Source organism: Gadus macrocephalus, chromosome 11 (genome assembly GCF_031168955.1).
Source record: "Gadus macrocephalus chromosome 11, ASM3116895v1".
Lineage (NCBI taxonomy): Eukaryota > Metazoa > Chordata > Actinopteri > Gadiformes > Gadidae > Gadus > Gadus macrocephalus.
The window spans coordinates 23,717,443-23,733,028 of NC_082392.1; the positions used below are offsets into that span (position 1 = coordinate 23,717,443).

Consider the following 15,586-nt stretch of genomic DNA (forward strand, 5'->3'; position numbering starts at 1 on the left):
CACGCAGCAGAACCTTCTCCAACATAGCCATCACTTCCGCTAGGGGAAAATACTGAGAGCTCTGGGCCTGAGATGGCACGTGACCACTGTGGCCAGGGGCCAGGTTATGGCTCACCTCAGCTGTGTGTACTGCAACGTCCATCTTCTTCACAGGACGTACCGGGGGAGTTGCTTTGCAGCTCATTTCGGCATGGTACTCGTTCAGCACTTCCAGTAGTTCACATGCTGACCACTTCTCGATGGTCTTGGGCCTGAAAGTGAGGGCTAGGTCTTTGCAGGGACAGTTTCTAATAAACATGCGAGTCACCTCCATTTCAGGGTTGTCCAGAGTCTTACCCTGCTCTCTCAGACAGTCTATGGCGAGGTCAGCTGCTCTGTTTAGTCTCAGCCAGTAGTCATAGGGGTCTTCCTGGTCGTTAGGCAAAGTCGAGTAAAAGTCAGCTAAAGGGACAGCAGAGTAACTAGTACAGCTAAAGTGTTTTCTGAGGAGACCATAAGCATGCACATCAATGTTACTGTTCCTAATGCCAAACTTCACAACCTCTTTAGCTTTTCCCCTCAAATGCACAAGGATTTCCTCAGCCTGCTCTTCGACTCTCACATTACTCTTTTTCATGAATGCTCTCATTAGATCTTCCCATTCATGTACCTTGATCGAATCTGACCCATCGCCTACAAATGATGGTGGTTCCTTAACCTTCCTCTGTGTGACAACCTGAACCTGAGATACATCAGACACACGGCTAGGCTGACTCAGTGTGCTCGTCACATTCTGAGTGACAGTTAAATCAGGAGCTACTGCGATGTGTGGCTGAATACGCGACATGATGCTGTCAGCTAATTGATGACCTATCTCCTGAATGACATCATCTGGTCAGTTACACACTCAGAGTTGTCAATAATAGGATTTGGTGTAGACGTGACTTGAGGCACATGGGAGCTAGCGTGCTGGTCAGCTGCATCATGGACGCTAGCATTAGAAACTGCCTCTAATGGGGGCAAACCAAGACATCGGGTAGAACTATCAACAGAAAAGGGGATAGGAGTAAGCATACCCCTGCCCCTGCCAACATAAGTGGGTGTGCCAAACCGTGGGAAAAACTGATTACTCTGAAAAGACATGTTTCATAAATATCTGACACAAAACAGTACAGCCCACCACAATATATGAAATCATCAATGGGATAATGGCAAATAAATCAAAACGGTAAAATAAATCAGCAATCTGTATGACACGTTACTGCTATGCCACATACAATTATTTGTGCCACTGTGACACACTGTCCAGTGTACAGTAATAAGCTTCACTGCAATACTCTCTACCCCTGCAAACTGTGAACCTGCTTCATGGAGCGATGTGGTAGGCAGGACGGTCAGCGGTTTCAAGAGCTTGATAGAAGTCTCGGGTCACGGCACCAATGTAACTATAGGCGTCGATTACGGGGGGGACGGGGGGGACATGTCCCCCCCACTATTAGAAAAACGAATTTTGTCCCCACCACTTTTAAAAATGTGTAAAAAAAAATAAAAATAAATTAAAAATCCCCACATACTCAACCGAAATCGTCGAGTCTAAAATCATGCGATAGGCGCGCTTGAAGACATCATTTATTAGATAGGCCTACCTAAAAAAACGTTGGAACACACGAGACCGGAACCCATGGCAACGCCGGTAAACAAACCCCGACTCCCGAGAAGCCCAATCCCTATGAGCTCCCTGCGCTACGGCCATCCGGAGGCACACAGAGCTTTTGGCCGTGATATTATATATACAATGATATTATATTATATACTATTATGTATAGAGCTCCGAGTGTCGCAAACGGCAACAATCACTTTCTCCTCCATGCTGCAGTACACCCCGGACTGCACTGCGCTGAGTTTGACGGTTGAACGCTGATTGGCTGTTACGTTACACATGTCACTCAGTGGCCACGCTGTTGAACGCTGATTGGCTGTCATCACGCGAAATTCGTGTCAAAGTTGAAATTTTTCGCGCCACAAATCCTCGTGAACGCGCTTGCCTGTGCACAGCGAAAGTGTGGCGCGACAAATCAAAAATATTCGCCCGATACGCGTCTATACGTTCACTTTGTATGGGATCTTGTCGTCCCGTTGCATTTTGGGGTGAACGCACTGGAGTAGTTTCAAGACAGACAGACAAAATTGACATTTTTATTCAGAAAATAGCCGGTCCTTTTGCTTCCTATAAAAAGCATTTTTGTGACACTGGATATCGATATGGATACGTCATCTAGCCTGCATGTGGAGGGCCACATAAGGTAAGAAATTGGTTTACGTAAACTTTGCTGCTGGTTCTGTTTGCTCCTGAATCGTGATGACCTGGCCAAAGGTTACCCACGGTCCCAAGCGATTTTGATCTGATTCTGGTTGATGCTCCAGTTAGTATGCGTTGTATATATAGATTGCAGTTAGTAGCAGCTACACACGGTGCGATTGCCAATGTGGTTATAGTTGGTTTTGTCTGATTGAGATATGTGACGACTTGGAGCCTGGTAGGCCTATCCTGACATAAATATGTTCTCGCATAACCTGTGTGATCAGGGGCGGAGTGGGGCACTAATAGCCACCGGGAGAATCCTCCCCGGTCCGGCCCCACCCCCCTGCAACACCGTTTATTTATATATTTTTTCAGTAATAAAAAAAAAAATCGGTAAAAATGAATGATATAATTATAATTAAGAAATTAAAAATGGGTAAAATAGGTCACAGTTCTGCTCTGTGCGGAAGAGAATTGGCGCTCCGAGAATTGGCGCACTTCCTTACAAGACCAGTAACCATAGCAACGCCAGTAAACAAAAGCACTCCGGATGGCCGTAGTGCTCCCCGCACTACAGCCATCCGGAGGCGCAGAGCTTTTGGCCGTGATATTATCTATAAAATTATATTATACTATTATATAATATAGAACGTTATAAGACGCTGTCACCTAGTGTGAGAGGAGAGTTGACGGAGTGACCTAGTTTCAAAGTTTATACCATTTATGCTCGGTAATACCGGTGTAACGTGTTGACACGACTAGACGACTACTACTACATGTTCCAAATCTGTTAACGTATTCTCCATCCATTAAAAGAGAAAGATCAGTTAAGTCATTAATTCGTCTGAAATATACCAGCCAGCACATACACATTTGACTAGCAGCTTGTGCTAGCTCCCGCCTAGCAATAACGTCAATGGTGGAGCTCTGGCTAATTCACCTGCACGACTCTTTAATGCCTGATTTCAGCACTTAGATGCATCCCCCTCCAGCATCCACTTCTTCTTTATTCTGGCCTTTTCAGCCCCTCCTTTCTCTTTTCTCTTCTTGCCTTCCGAGTGCCACAACAAGCAAAAGCAAGCAACCACGAACTTGCTTGCCTTCTCTGTCTGACGCGTCTTTAGGGCTATCCCCCTACATTTCCGAAAATGGACTTGACCTGCAAGCTGTTTATTGGATAAACGCATTTCCCAATCCCAGGAGTCTTTGCTCCATTACGTCAATTCAAGAACAAACATATTAAAGTAAACTGTAGTTCGTATTATTTATTCATGGCCATGAAAGTTCTGTAACGCCTGAATAATGAAGAATTAAATGAAGTAAAAAAAAATAATATAAAAAAAAAACCATGAATGAGACATAGAGAGTAAGCAGTGGTATAAATATTGGTTGGATGTTCTTGAAACATATATTGTTTATTTCGGGGATTTTCACGGCGTCTTGGCGGGGAATAAATTATGCTCAGGGCCGGCTTGCAGACGCCTCGCGGCCGCTCACAATTATGGGCCGGTCCAACTGACTTCGCAGGCCGCAACACAATTGTGGGCCGGTCCACCTGAACTCGCTGGCTGGCCGGCCGGCCGACCGGGAAATCTCCCGATCGTCCCGACGGCCACTCCGCCTCTGTGTGTGATTATCCTCAACTGAAGGGGATTTTATTTGCGGACAATTTTCTTATGATGTTGTAACGAGTGAAGTCTACATTGGTCCTTCGCAAGTGTTTACTGGTGGTCAGGATTTGGCAGATGCAATTCTCCTCTGGGTGCTTGTATTTTTCTTTTTTTAATGCAGCATAACATTATGCTACCAGCAGCCCTTGCGCGTCTTCAAAAGGCTGATGCTCAGTACCTCGTTTCATTTCGTAACCCCTTTACAGTCTGGCATTGTTTGTCTGGTAAACTCTGTTGATGTCAAGATAAGTGTTAAATTGCCAACACTGTTATTTGTCCTGTGTGTATTAGTATTAGGCCTACATATCCCGAGCCAATACCCTGGTGTTTCCAACGCTGTTTTGCAAAACAAGCCAAAACACAAACTGTGGTTTTCAACTTTTATTGTTCGAATAGGATCTTCATAGGGCTGGCCCGAATGCCATTTTTCAGGCTTCGAATACTCGTTGGTTTTTCCGAGCGAATATTCAAATACTCGTTCCAGAAAAAAACACCATCAAAAACAACATTAATAATCCTTATATACTCCCTGGAACCGATTTTGACAGTATCTGCATATTTTGTTGAAGATTTAATAGCTTTTTGAACGTTAATTAGTAGGCCTAAGTAGGTTGAAGTTCCTTAGTATTTCCCCGTGAAAGCGAACAGCTGTTGCTCCGTTCCAAATCAGCTGTTCTCTGTCATCTCAGCCCTTACGGGAGCTTTTCAATTACTCCTGGAACATGCATCGTTTCAGGGAATTTGTACAATAAATCCATAACAAATACCGAACATTGATTGTCTTATGTGTCCATATTATATCCAATATATTGACCGGGTATTCCCAAGACGCTCACGCTCTGCAACAAGCCAGTCACAGTTGATTGGCGCGGCGCTGTACAGCGAACGTAAACAAACAACTAAGCTAAGGTTTTAAGTATTACTTTTCCTCCAGAGATCCCGCTAATGTTGTGTTATAAAGTAAAGGGAAACAAGATATCTATTCTTCCTCCACCTCTCTCGCTTCTCTGCTTGGTGTCGCTGACGCTTATAGTTTGCCTCCCTCGCTCTGGTAAAGTCACCTACGTGGAAAAAAATAATAACGCAGCTCAGAATACTGATTTAAGCTTCAAATAATAATTTTCCGAACCAGTATTCGAATATTCGAATAATTTCAACACCTGACAATACACTGTAGAGCATATTGTAATGCAGCGTTGAATAGATGAATAGCTTACATAAGGGTACCCAGCACTTTTCAGACCACACTCAAGCTTATGGTTATTGTCCCCACCACTTCTAAAAACAAACTGACGCCCTTGTACCCGTCCCACCAAGAACCCACACACAGGCTGGATTGGATGATGGTTCTTTATGTGGTAGCTGTAATGAGGTAGATGCGCACACACAATATATGATTTATCACTTTCACCGGATTCGACATCTACAGGGAGGAATAACAATAACTTCAGTGCAAAATAATAATACTACTAACGTGAGCAACAACCAATATAAAACGGAAATGCACCAAGACAACATCTCGATATTTGCTGTTACATGACATGGTAAGTCTCACGTTAGCTTAAGTGTAATTTATAATACTTTTGCAGAGCGACATCAAATCTCGGCTTACCCCAAGCAGAGAGCTGGAAAACTGAAAGAGTATCCGGTTTGCGATCATATATATAGATTTAAAGGTAACAGTAGATTGCGCAATGGAACTCATTGCAGGACAATTCAATATACAGGCTATATACACATTTTAGCAGGAATTTCAATAAAATAATTAAAGTATTTCTTATACCCGTTACATATATATGTGTATAATTGAGCCATATTTGAGCCAGATGACGAGGTCGTCAAACTCAGAAATTGGAATCAAGGCTCTATACACCCCTTGTGCTTGCAAAAAGACACACAACCACTTACACAACCACACACACACACACACACAATGGCCCTTGTGTGTGTGAATGCCTCAGTCAGCCACGGAGCCCACGATAACAAGTGCCTTTGTTTGTCTCGTTCACGAGTGTTTAGAACGCGACGTGTTTATGGAGATCTTGAATGAAAGCAGGGTTCTGACATAGTAGTATAGTAATATATATTATTAAGCAGCAGTTTGGGTTCCATTCTGAATTGTTTTGAGCCTTCCAAATCATGGAGGCTACAGTTAGTTCTATAGATCTTAAAATAGTTCATAGCTCAGGTTAGGGGCTAGTTGGCTGGTTCTCCCTCTGACGTGACCGTTCAGCATTAGTAAACTATTAAAACAAATGCAAAATGGAACAGATATGACAGCTATGACAACTTTTACAACTATTAAACTAGTACGCCTACATAGCCAACCATTTCAAACAGTCAAACTATAAAAATATGAAGATGATTATAGAATAGGTAAAAACATTTTGCGCGGGCATGACTGACATGCATTTGTATTTCTTTGTCCATTTATTGAAGAAACCTGAATGGGGTTATGTTTCATGGAGTCATCCTCTCCCCCCCCTCCAACTGTTCTCTCTGGTGGTCTCTCTGGGGGTCCCGGTCCAGGACCACAGTGGTCAGCCTCCCATCCCAGTCTCAAAAGACTGATTGTCATTTCGCACCATTTCTCCTCCATCTCGAGACATCAGAGCAGTAGGAGGAGTAGGAGTAAGGGGAGGACAAAGAAGAGAGGACGGCTTGCTGTCCGTTACGCCCCGAAGCTTGGCAGAAGCCATGCTGCGTACTCAGACCCAGAGGGAGACAGAACACCTTCAGGCCCCTGACAGCCCTGCTGTTATCACCCCACGCGGCAGTGTATTGTAGGCCCACTGTTGGGTGCTGATGGGACGTCGGTGAGTCGTGCGTCACAGCTCTGGTTCAGAGTGTTTTCTACTCTGGTGGTTCGGTTTCGCACGCAGTTAATCAACATCGTTGGATATGTCTGGACCCCCGGGTCAGAAACCAGCTCTGCGGGCCAGCGGCTCCCCAAAGAGCCGCTTCCAGGTGGACGTTGTCATGGAGGCAGAGAGAGCCGAGGCCTCCACAGGGGGTCGGTCACCAGCTCCTGGGACGGATGACCTCAAGGGCCGGTCCAGAGTGGTGGTGGGCTTCCTGGACCCAGAGGGCCTTGGGAGCGCTATGGACATCGGACTCCCACCCGACGTCTCCCATAACGGGGACACGGTGAAGAGCGACTCGGTCAGCCTCCACTCCACAGGCACGGGACACACGCACGTTTCGGACTCGCAGTCCAACACCTACTACATGCGGACGTTTGGACACAACACCATCGACGCCGTACCCAACATCGACTTCTACCGAAATACCGCTGCGGCGTTGGGAGAGAAGCTGATCCGACCATCGCTGTCAGAACTCCATGATGAGCTGGACAAGGTAATGGCCGGAGCACTGAACAGGTCTTAAATTACTAAGTAGGCTACTTGAGTACTTTACTCAGTTAATTAAACAGCCCTGCCTCATTCTGAGGCATGTTTAAACAACATTTGAACCTCATTGTGATTATATGAATTTAAGGATAACATTAGGCCCTTTCAGATTATAAACCTATATTCTGCATCCCATACTTAATTAATATTAATCTAAATATGTTGATAAGAGGGATGTGACCATTCGGTTTTCACAAAACCATTACGATATCACCGATTGTTATTTTTCTTATAGCTCCTATTGATGACGGTATATTCATTAGTAGGCTTAAGGTAGGTTCACTGCTAATCTAGTATTAGTGGTAGAGTACAATGATTAATATGATGAGTCTATAATTTGAATTAAAGACGGGAGAAAGGCCTGTCTCACACACTCTGACCTCCATGTCTCACATTAGCCTACGGATTAAAACTTAAAATGTTACACTGGGATTGACCTACGAGTCCTTCTCTTCCAGTGGTCATTAATGCAGCGGCCACGGGTTATTAGTACGACACACATTCCGCTCCACCCACTGCGCAGGACAGGCCCCCAATGTGACATCAGCGGCTGGCCTGACACGCGCGTTGACACACAATGCACTTATTCTGCCGGGTGACCCGGGCTTCCCGGTGCCCCGACACAGACAGTCTACCGGTACCGTTGACAGAGAGTCACAGAAACATTTTCTTAAAAAAATAAGAGGCCTCCAGCTCCTATGAAGAGGAGCGAGGGCGCGTGTCTCAACTTAGGAAGGAGGGGGGGGGGGGGGGGTCTGCTGTGACAGACACACAGCCATTAATAGTAGCTTAAAATATATATTAATGAATCCCTATTTTACAGAGCAACACATCCACATATGCAGCACCATTATTGGACTAATTAATTCTCTGACAATAAGCATAGAGTTGTAACGCGGCAATTATATATGCAAGGGTTCTGGCCACTTTGCAGGATAGAGACATGAACAAAACCTTTAAAAAGTTGAGTCGGCTTCTATTAAATATGATTTTTTCATGTTTTTAGGAAGTTGGATCTTAATGTGCACCCATACATAGGAGTAGGATAATTCCACCCATCTGTGTTTAGGTGAGATAAGATGAAGGCTAATTATAATTGGAAATACTCCCCTTGAAATAGCCTACGGGAGAAAAAAAATAAATACATGACATTATTAAACAATTAAAAAGCATTGATCAAAAACAATACAGTCACAAAAGATAAACAGAATCTGTACACAAAAGGAGTCTTCGGCAATGGAAAAATATATGTAGGCTATGCATTATTGAAAGTTGAGGTATAATACAATAGTTACAATCATTAGTCATAATACTTGATGCTTCATATATAAGATAATGCAATGCAATTGATTCAGCACAGATTTGCGGGCAAAATAATAATTGGCAAAAATAAACCAACTAAAATAAAGTTAATGGAGGTAGACATGAACCTATTTACATATTTTCCATCGCCTGGCACCATTCTGAAACAATCAGAAACAATATCCTGTGATGAGACTCCCTTTGTGTCGTTAACATCATCCCTGTCTGTGCTGTGATTGGCCAAAGGAGCCCTTTGAGGACGGTCTGGCCAATGGGGAGGAGCCCTCCGCAGCAGAGGAGGCAGCAGCCTTGGCAGCCAAGCAGGCCAAAGGAGGAACTATCAAGTTTGGTTGGGTGAAAGGTGTCCTGGTAACTGAGGCCTCTTGTTTCAATAGTTTGACTGACTGACTGACTGACAGAATGTTCGGTTGACTGCTACATTGATAATTCCCAAATGTTCCCATTGATTATTTGACTGTTTTGAATGGCTGACAGATCTGTCTGATTGTTTGATCAACCAATAGACATGCGGTTGTGTGCATAAATCAGTAGCCTGTCTGTGTTTAGGTGCGCTGCATGCTCAACATCTGGGGGGTCATGCTGTTCATCAGGATGTCCTGGATCGTTGGCCAAGCAGGCATCGGTATGTTGTCATTCGCAACCTCCGCCTCTTTAGGCTCCTCCCACATTGTGACATCACAGACATATCCCCTACAATCTGGTGACGATGTGATTGCGTTGCAGGGATGACTATCGCTATCATCTGCATGGCAACGCTGGTCACCACCATCACCGGACTGTCCACCTCTGCCATAGCAACCAACGGATTTGTGAGAGGAGGTTCGTTTAAAGGAGACATATTATGGCGTTTTCACAACTAGTAAACATAGTTGTTTCTGGTGTCCGTAGCTTTAATGCAAATGAGCTGCTGACCATTGACCAATGAGCTGTCAGACTTAACCACAGCATGGAGGAGAAAGGATTGTTGCCATCTGCGGACTCCTGGAGCTCTATATCTATATGATATAAGTAGTGCTGTCAAGTGATTAAAACATTTAATCGCGATTAATCACATTAATGTCGTAGTTAACTCGCGATTAATCACACATTTTTTTCTATGCTAAATATCCCTTGATTTCGTGCTGCTAGCCTTTTAGTGAGATCATAGAGTGTTGAGAAGGAGAGAGAGAGAGAGACCCGCTGTGAATAAACCCGGTCCACTTGACATCGGGTAGGTGCATGACAGTCAGAGGCGGAGTGGCCGTCGGGACGATCGGGAGATTTCCCGGTCGGCCGGCCGGCCAGCGCGGTCAGGTGGACCGGCCCGCAATTGTGTAGCGGCCTGCGAAGTCAGTTGGACCTGCCCACAGTTGTGAGCGGCCGCGAAGCGTCTGCAAGCCGGCCCTGAGCATAATTTATTCCCCGTCAAGACGCCATGAAAATCCCAGAAATAAACAATATATGTCTCGAGAACATCCAACCAATATTTATACCACTTGCTTACTCTCTATGTCTCATTCATGGTTTGAATGAATGAGACACACACACACACACAGACACGGTGGCGGAGTGGTAATCGGGAGAGTCGGGAGAATTCCCGGTGGGCCGTTAACGTTTCGGGGCTGTCGGGCTGATTACTGCGGGATAACAATATTGCGTTTATAAAAGTTCCTTGCAGCGCCGTCTAGCAGCCTGAACTGTGCAACCGCAACCTCTCACTCACTCAACAGATGCAACACTATGGCGACACATTAGTGCCATAATTAACTATTGTGATAAAAGATGCATTCGGGCGTATTATATTATTCCACACGCGTAGATATTAACTGCGAGCGCGCAAATGATCTCTGCGCGCGCAAAACAGCCTCTCGCGCGCGCAAATTACCTCAGCGCGCGTAAAACAGCCTCTCGCGCTTAACAGCCTCTCGTGAAAGATGTTTTTACGCTCGCTCAATTTAATTTTGGCACTAGGGGGGAGGGAACCAAGGCAGGGCGGGTTTTCCTATGATTGGCCGTTTCTGAAGCGCGATATTTCATTGACAGCCCTCCTCAGCCCTCCTCTCATTCAATTCTGAATTGTTCAGTAAATGGCTGAAACGATAGTTACGTATTGTAACTCCAGATTCTATGAGTATAGGCGCAGCCTTTTAAGTGTCGGCCTCATTGTCCTTTAAATAGCTGAAGAAAAGCTGTTTATTGGGAGCAGAACGTCCGCCGGCGCCCGACTATATCTGCGAAATGCGGACGTCGTTGAGGCACGCCGCACGCGGACGTGATTGAGGCCCACGCTGTTGGTGGTCGGGGATTACACATTTTTCAGTGCTACGGCTCACGCCTAGGGATAACCCAATAGCAATAGCCTTAAAAGGCTGCGCCTATACTCATAGAATCTAGAGTTACAATACGTAACTATCGTTTCAGCCATTTACTGTACAATTCAGAATTTAATGAGAGGAAGGCTGAGGAGGGCTGTCAATCAAATATCGCGCTTCAGAAACGGCCAATCATAGGAAAGCCCGCCCTGCCTTGGTTCCCTCCCCCATAGTGCCAAAATTAAATTCGAGCGAGCGTAAAAACATCTTTCACAAGAGGCTGTTATGCGCGAGAGGCTGTTTTGCGCGCGCTGAGGTAATTTGCGCGCGCGAGAGGCTGTTTTGCGCGCGCAGAGATCATTTGCACGCTCGCAGTTAATATCTACGCGTGTGGAATAATATAATACGCCTGAATGCATATTTTATCACATTAGTGAATTATGGCACTAATGTGTCGCCATACAACACATCCAATCTGTCAACGTCGCAACCAATTCGATTTTGTCTAGAGGGGAGTAACTGAGCGGCCCCTCCCTCCCGAAGTGGTACAGATATTGACAACATTGAACTCTCATGCAGGCTACAACAGAGTGACACACAAACACACACACACTTTTAAAGAGTTTTTCACCTGCTCCGTATCCTTGCTTGCCCCAACAAGTTTGTGCGGCGTGCTTGTTGTTTTGTTTCTGGTGTAGTTAGATCTGGTATGGTGTTTTAACGTTTGCCAAGCCAAAAGAGCGTTAATCGCGAGATAAAAAAAATGAACGCAGTTAAAATTGGTTTGCGTTAACGCTGTTAATAACGCGTTAAACTGACAGCACTAAATATAATATAATATACTGTAATAATAATAATATTATAGATGGGTATTTATTGTGGCAACAGGAAAGGCCCAGGAATGTCTCGGTTTTACAGGAAATCACCACACTTCACGTCTGGTTCAAAGCCCGGGAGGGCATTTATTCGGGGTAACTCAAAAACCATGTGGATGAGGATCCCACGTGGGGAAAACTAAAAGAACACACTGACTCCATGAGCCAGAGAAAAAGGGGGTCAATGTTCGGTTCTCTCGGGGAGAGGGAGGTCGATCCCGTCGGCGTTCTGATTCACGGCGGTCGTTCCTTGGCCAGGGTGCGTCCTCCTCGGGGCCTGTCGAGCACGGGTCGGTTCACCTTCCGCCTGCTCGTCCGTCCATAGTTCTGGGGTACTCTGGTTTCTCCCGGCTCCAACTCTCCTTGGGGACAGGTGAAAGCGCTTTTTAAATGATACCACTCTCTCCTCTTTCCCCGCCGCAGGTGTACCCTATCTCGCCAATTAGTGTGACGGAAGGGCCGTCCTCTGGCTCCGCCTGCTGGGTATGGGCGGTACACGCCCTCCACAACCTCTCCCCTGGGCCGTCCAGCCCGAGGGGTTGGGGACGGGTGCCACATTTAATATTATTTTATCTAATTTCACGGCCCAACCCCAATGCTGCGCCTCGGATGATATTATGAATCATAAAGACTGCGTCTGACATCTCTTGCACTTTTACAACAAGCAAAGACTCGTAGTGGGGGATATCTCAGCCATGGTTGAGAAGAACAGGGGGAAAGGAACTTTGGCCTTGACTCTCTGAAGTCTATGAATTGTGACATGGAGGAGAAAGGCATTGTTCTCTGGGAGCTGAGATGCCGAACTACCGCCGAGCACCCCGTGGCGCACCTCCGCCGAGGCTTCGGCAGCACCGCCGGCAGTCTGGCAGATCCGGCGGTGTACTCCGGGAGCTGAACTGCCGCCGAAGCTTTCTGGCTGCTCCGGCGGGTGTCCTCCGGGAGCTGAAAAGTCTGGCGGGGGTTGCTCGGCGGCAGTCCGGCAGCTCAGCTCCGGGAGTACAATCCCTTTCTTCTCCATGTCTCCTCCTCCGGAATGCTGCTGACGCTTTGACGGCAGTCCGGCAGCTCTAGCGGTGCCGCCGTCAGAGAAAGGGATTGCACTCCCGGAGCTGAGCTGCCGCCGAGTTCCCCCTGCTGGAGCTGCTCGTCCGCTGGTCCACAAAATCTTAGCTATGCTCTGATTGGAGGGGATTGGGGAAGTGGGAGGTAATATTCAACTGTGCCCCCTTCCTACGTAGGAGGGGGCGCTGAAACTGACTTGCTCGTTTGGTAACTATAGGCGGGGTAATTTCAGAAATGTATATCTCACTCAAAATATCATGTACGGACTTTCTTCAAAGTTTGTATGTGTGTGGGAGCACCAAAGACCCAAAACAACACTCCAAATCCCAGGAAAAGTGTTGTTTTCATAATATGTTGCCTTTAATGCTTCTTAAGCAGCGGTCCCCAACCCCCGGTCCGCGGACCGGTACCGGTCCGTGGGTCATTTGGTACCGGTCCGCAGAGAAAGATTATTTATTTATTTTTATTTTTTATTTTTATTATTCACTTCGCAATACTGTCACTCTTTTACATGCCATAAGTCTATATGCAGTTGTTAGATTGCATATAACATGTTTGCATTTTTGGCAACCTCTGTGCAACATAACCCAACCACCCCCCCCCCCCCCCCCCCGGTCCGTGAAACTTTTCGGAGAATCATACCGGTCCTTGATGCTGAAAAGGTTGGGGACCGCTGCTCTAAAGCACCCGTCAGTTAGAGTTCATCATTATGTGGCCTCTTATCTACTGGTCACTGTTAATAACTTCAACACGTACTGGTCTGACTGGTTTTCCAATAAAGGGTCAGTACCATTATGTAAAGTAAACAGACTTTTATGAATCAATTCAACAGTTTTCCACTGTGGCATCCGAGACATCTATTGTCACATCACACATCCATCGAAGTCAGGCCTGATTGGTTGAACAGGGGACCTATGGGAATTAAATTAATGCACAGGGAGAAATAAAGGAATTAGCTGGTTGCTATATACAGACGAAGAAGAAGCACTTTAGGTGATTTCATGGCAGGTCGGTATCCAAACAATCAGTGCATTTGGGTTCTGAACAATTTGGCAGTGGCGCAAGTGTGGATGTAGGAAACGGGATTTGAGTCTGTACATTACATCTCCCTTATGGTCCAGGAAGATTCAACATGATCCCATCAGATATTGGATCGGACTGGATGAAATCCTCCAAATAGGTAGTTCAAAACCATTGGGATTACTATTAAATCACATTAGATCAGGGAATCGTATCGTAGCTCTAATCTTGATAAAGTCTTCAAAATGTATTTGAAGACTAATCGATCGGATTGGGATTATTTTGATTCTTTATGTTGTTCTTTAAATCGCTTAAAGCACTTGTAATCAGGATCTGGTTACCTCTGATCTGACTTGGTAATCCGAACCTGGGGCATCAAAATATGGGATTTCGAAATCGACTCAGAGCTGATTGAGATCCAAAGTTCTAAACGGAAGAGTTGGTTGGAGGTCGGGGGGGCCGTGGTGTCTGGGTGGAGGTCGGGGGGGCTGTGGTGTCTGGGTGAGGACGGAGGGCTGTGGTGTCTGGGTGGAGGACGGAGGGCTGTGGTGTCTGGGTGGAGGACGGAGGGCTGTGGTGTCTGGGTGGAGGACGGAGGGCTGTGGTGTCTGGGTGGAGGACGGAGATCTGTGGTGTCTGATAACGAGGGTCTCTCCCCAGGAGGAGCGTACTACCTGATCTCCCGCAGTCTGGGTCCTGAGTTCGGCGGATCCATTGGACTAATTTTCGCTTTCGCCAACGCCGTTGCCGTGGCAATGTACGTGGTGGGCTTCGCTGAGACAGTCGTCGAGATGCTGAACGTAAGACACACTGTTAAGTTATTGATCTGACATTGAGGTTTTATTGGTGTGCTATTGGTCAATGTATTGGTGTGTTATTGATGGGTTAATGTTAACATTATTTGTGGGCAATTGATAATTTTATGGGTATGCTATTGGTGAGGGATTGAAGTATTCCTTGCTCTGTTATGTATGTTCCCACTGTATGTTTTTTACTGATCCACTGCTGCCACTTACTGGCCAAAGTTATAATTGCTTGGCAATATGTCTTGTTTTTATGTTGTCATGGTTACCAGCTGCATGTTCCGTAACTATTACATACACGATTGCTACTTGCCACTTCTTAGCCTCGGAAAACATTGTTGCTATTTTCAAGCGACCCTGAAGAAAGCGTTAACTGGAACGTGTCTTCTGCGTGGATTCTTGGAAGAGGAGTTATGCAACTGTCCACCCCAGCAAGGCGCTGGGGGTAGAGGACAGCATAGCTGTTGATAATGCAATTTATAATGTCATTGATAACATTATTGGTGTATTATCGCTGGCGGTCAGGATGTGGATGCGTTGATGACTGACGAGCTGAACGACATTCGAATCGTCGGAACGCTGACCGTCATCCTGCTGCTGGGAATCTCAGTGGCCGGGATGGAGTGGGAGGCCAAGGTACACAGACACACACACACACACACACACACACACACACACACACACACACACACACACACACACACACACACACACACACACACACACACACACACACACACACACCAGGGAGTGGGAGGCCAAGGTACTAGAGCCCGACCGATATATCGGCAGGCCGATATTATCGGCCGATATTAGGCATTTTTCAAACTATTCGGTATCGGCATTATAAT

At 46.0% G+C, this 15,586-nt stretch overlaps 1 protein-coding gene across 1 annotated transcript in view; it reads left to right on the forward strand.

Annotated features, from left to right (window-relative positions):
- The first annotated feature begins 6,564 nt into the window (after positions 1-6,564).
- The window catches only part of LOC132468277 (solute carrier family 12 member 2-like), a 97,069-nt gene continuing 88,047 nt past the window's right edge, over positions 6,565-15,586 (forward strand). The window contains exons 1-6 of the mRNA XM_060066003.1: positions 6,565-7,308; positions 8,910-9,032; positions 9,231-9,306; positions 9,408-9,503; positions 14,593-14,732; positions 15,261-15,371. Coding sequence (XP_059921986.1) covers positions 6,853-7,308; positions 8,910-9,032; positions 9,231-9,306; positions 9,408-9,503; positions 14,593-14,732; positions 15,261-15,371 — 1,002 coding nt within the window. The 5' untranslated portion in view covers positions 6,565-6,852. The remainder of the gene's footprint in view (positions 7,309-8,909; positions 9,033-9,230; positions 9,307-9,407; positions 9,504-14,592; positions 14,733-15,260; positions 15,372-15,586) is intronic.